The sequence below is a fragment of the Solanum stenotomum genome, chromosome 3, assembly GCF_019186545.1.
Source record: "Solanum stenotomum isolate F172 chromosome 3, ASM1918654v1, whole genome shotgun sequence".
Lineage (NCBI taxonomy): Eukaryota > Viridiplantae > Streptophyta > Magnoliopsida > Solanales > Solanaceae > Solanum > Solanum stenotomum.
The window spans coordinates 63,203,472-63,206,471 of NC_064284.1; the positions used below are offsets into that span (position 1 = coordinate 63,203,472).

Consider the following 3,000-nt stretch of genomic DNA (forward strand, 5'->3'; position numbering starts at 1 on the left):
TATATTATATTAACTTTTGTTAATATTTTTAACATCTCATTATTTGAGGTAAAACATTCATTCATCGGGTATATAAATTACTTTAGAAAAAAATTCTTTCGTTACTATACTAGATTGTTCTCCTAATTTTAATGAATATAAAGACAAAATATAAAGTCATAACTTTTTTTGATCCTTTAGCACTTTGTAAATAATGAGATGATTCATTCTAATTTTCATCAAGTAGGTCGTTATTTTTGTTTGTTAAACACCTTTAAAACAAATTTATAAGTGTATTCAAAATTAATCTATAGATGAATCAGTAGACTTTATTGTTTCATATATTTTATGAAAATTGTTAATATATTGAGAATAATTTTAATCTATTCTCTTGAATAATTTTCAAATAAAATAGAAAAAGAATATCATTAAATTAATTATTTAATTCGAATATATATGTTTGACATGATGTTATAATGATCACTAGAGCATCTGATATTTTATTTTTATTTTTATCATGTTTATTTGGAAATGTCATAATATTTTTTTAAAAAACTAATTAAATTTCTATTATAAATATATATAATATTGTAATATTGGGCCCCGTAAATGGGCCTTTCATTATGATACGGGCCTAAGATTATCTAGTAAATATATAATTAGTCTATATTTTTGTATATTTGATTAACGAATATAATTATTTTCAACCAAGCGGCTCAATGTGTTACGCCGACTACTATAGATTAGATAAGGTGGTTTGCACATAAGGGATACTTTTAAGATTGTTTACCGCTAAATCAATGACTTGAAATAACAATTTATATCTGAATTGAAGTTTAAGAGCCGCACGTGAATTATAATGATCAAATAATATATTCATAATGTTATATAATGATTGTACGAATACAAAAAGAAGCATATTGTGATCGGCCACATACATGCACCCGACCTTGCCATTTTGGAGCTAGACGAGCCTACACCGTTGCTTCGAAATTCCAAAGGACAAAAAAAAACCTTGTTGGGTGTGATCCAAGGCTATGCCTGATGCTCTCCTCGCTGAATTGAATCTAACTAAACTTTGACTATCACACATCACCTTCTAATACGTTAAAATAACAAATACACATTTTGATCCATACAAAAATATATATTTAAGTTTTATTATCGCTTTTGATACTTTTATGAAATCAACTATGTAGTATTTATCACTATTGACCCATCTAATTCAAATTTGTGCCCCGTAAGATATATTGATATAGGTTTTTCCTTTCCTTTGATGGATTCCGGACCCACCCTTCTTACGTGTCACCAATCTATTGGTTACTCTGACACCACAAACCATCCTAGTCAGATAGAGATCTGACCCGACCCGACCCGAAGTCCATCAGTGGACTCGAGTCTTCTCCCTTCTTACACAAAAAAAATCCCTTTTTCCTCTGTAACCAAATCTCCTCAATCTTCGCAGCTACAATGGCGATCTCCAAAACCCTAACACTCATCGCCATTCTTCTAGTCCTTGTACCCCTCAACGACTCCTTTTCCTCTTCCTCCGATGAGGACCTTCTCCCGGAGCTAATCAATCTCCGATCTCAATCTCCCACTGGAGTTATCCATCTCTCCGATCATCTTCTCCGTCGAATCCTCTCAGCTAAATCCCCACGACCCTTTTCATTTCTCATTTTCTTTGACGCTAAACAACTCCATTCAAAACCCGAACTTTCACTCCCTACTCTAAAAAATGAGTTCTCCCTTTTATCCTCCTCTTTCCTCGCTAATAACCCAGATAACAACAAGATCTTCTATTTTACTATTGAATTTGGGGACTCGCAAGCTTCATTTGCGCTATTTGGGGTTAATTCTTTACCCCATTTACGTTTAATCCCACCTTCAGCTACTGATCTGAAAAAAGATTCGATTCAAATGGATGGGTCTGATCTCGCCAGGCTTGCTGAATCAATGGCTGAGTTTGTTGAAGCAAAGACTAAGCTTACTGTAGGTCCTATTCATCGACCACCGATGATTTCAAAGAAGCAGATTGCGGTTATTATTGCTGCAGGATTGGTTTTGAGTCCTTTTTTGGTGAAAAGGGTACTTTCTGGAGGTACCCTTTTGCACGATAAACATGTATGGATGGCGGGATCGATATTCGTTTACTTTTTCAGTGTTTCAGGTGCAATGCATAATATAATTAGGAAAATGCCTATGTTTATGATGGATAGAGAGGATCCAGGGAAGTTGGTTTTCTTTTATCAAGGATCAGGGATGCAATTGGGAGCGGAAGGATTCGCTGTTGGGTTTTTGTACACGATTGTTGGATTGTTATTGGCTTTTATGACTAATGTTCTCGTTCGTCTAAAGAGTAGGACTGTGCAGAGGGTGGTGATGCTTTTTGCCTTGTTCGTTTCGTTCTGGGCTGTTAAGAAGGTGATTCAGCTCGATAACTGGAAGACCGGGTATGGTATTCATGCTTATTGGCCTTCAGGTTGGAAGTGATAGCAATGTAGTATTACTGGCTGAATGATTTGGCTTCTATCATTAGGTAAGAGATCTGTAACAGCTTATACTACATGTCAGCTAGCTTAATTTCAAACCTAAATAGTTGACGGAAAAGTTTTTAGCTTTTTTCAAGATGGATAGATTATGTGATTTATATGGAGCACTTATGTTTTAATTGAAGCTTTGAAAAGGGATTATGTACACATTGCACTTAACAATTTGCACGTATTTTGTATCACTCTCTCTGTTTTGTTTACTGTTCTGGCGTTTATCAAGTTTTGAGTTCCTGCATTTTCTCATGCTGTTTTATGTGGATATATGATGAGAAATTAGTCTACCCGAACTTTGGTTCAAATTTCAATGGCAAAAGGTAGTACAGTTCGGGACGTGTGATAGATGGCTAGGTGCACATCACGAGCTCGAATAGACCAAGTCGTGTGTTTTAGTTGAGAAGGGTAGAGGGACGGGGGCTATTATTGACTAGTTTCAAAGCTGAAACAACAGTTTGTTGGTTATAAGATAGGA

General features: G+C 35.0%; 1 protein-coding gene across 1 annotated transcript; it reads left to right on the forward strand.

Moving 5' to 3' along the window:
- Positions 1–1,403: 1,403 nt before the first annotated feature.
- On the forward strand, positions 1,404–2,731 carry LOC125859355 (probable dolichyl-diphosphooligosaccharide--protein glycosyltransferase subunit 3B). Its single transcript, XM_049539085.1, has one exon. It carries the CDS (start codon positions 1,450–1,452, stop codon positions 2,470–2,472), a length of 1,023 nt encoding a protein of 340 aa, XP_049395042.1. The 5' UTR covers positions 1,404–1,449; the 3' UTR covers positions 2,473–2,731.
- The last annotated feature ends 269 nt before the right edge of the window (positions 2,732–3,000 follow it).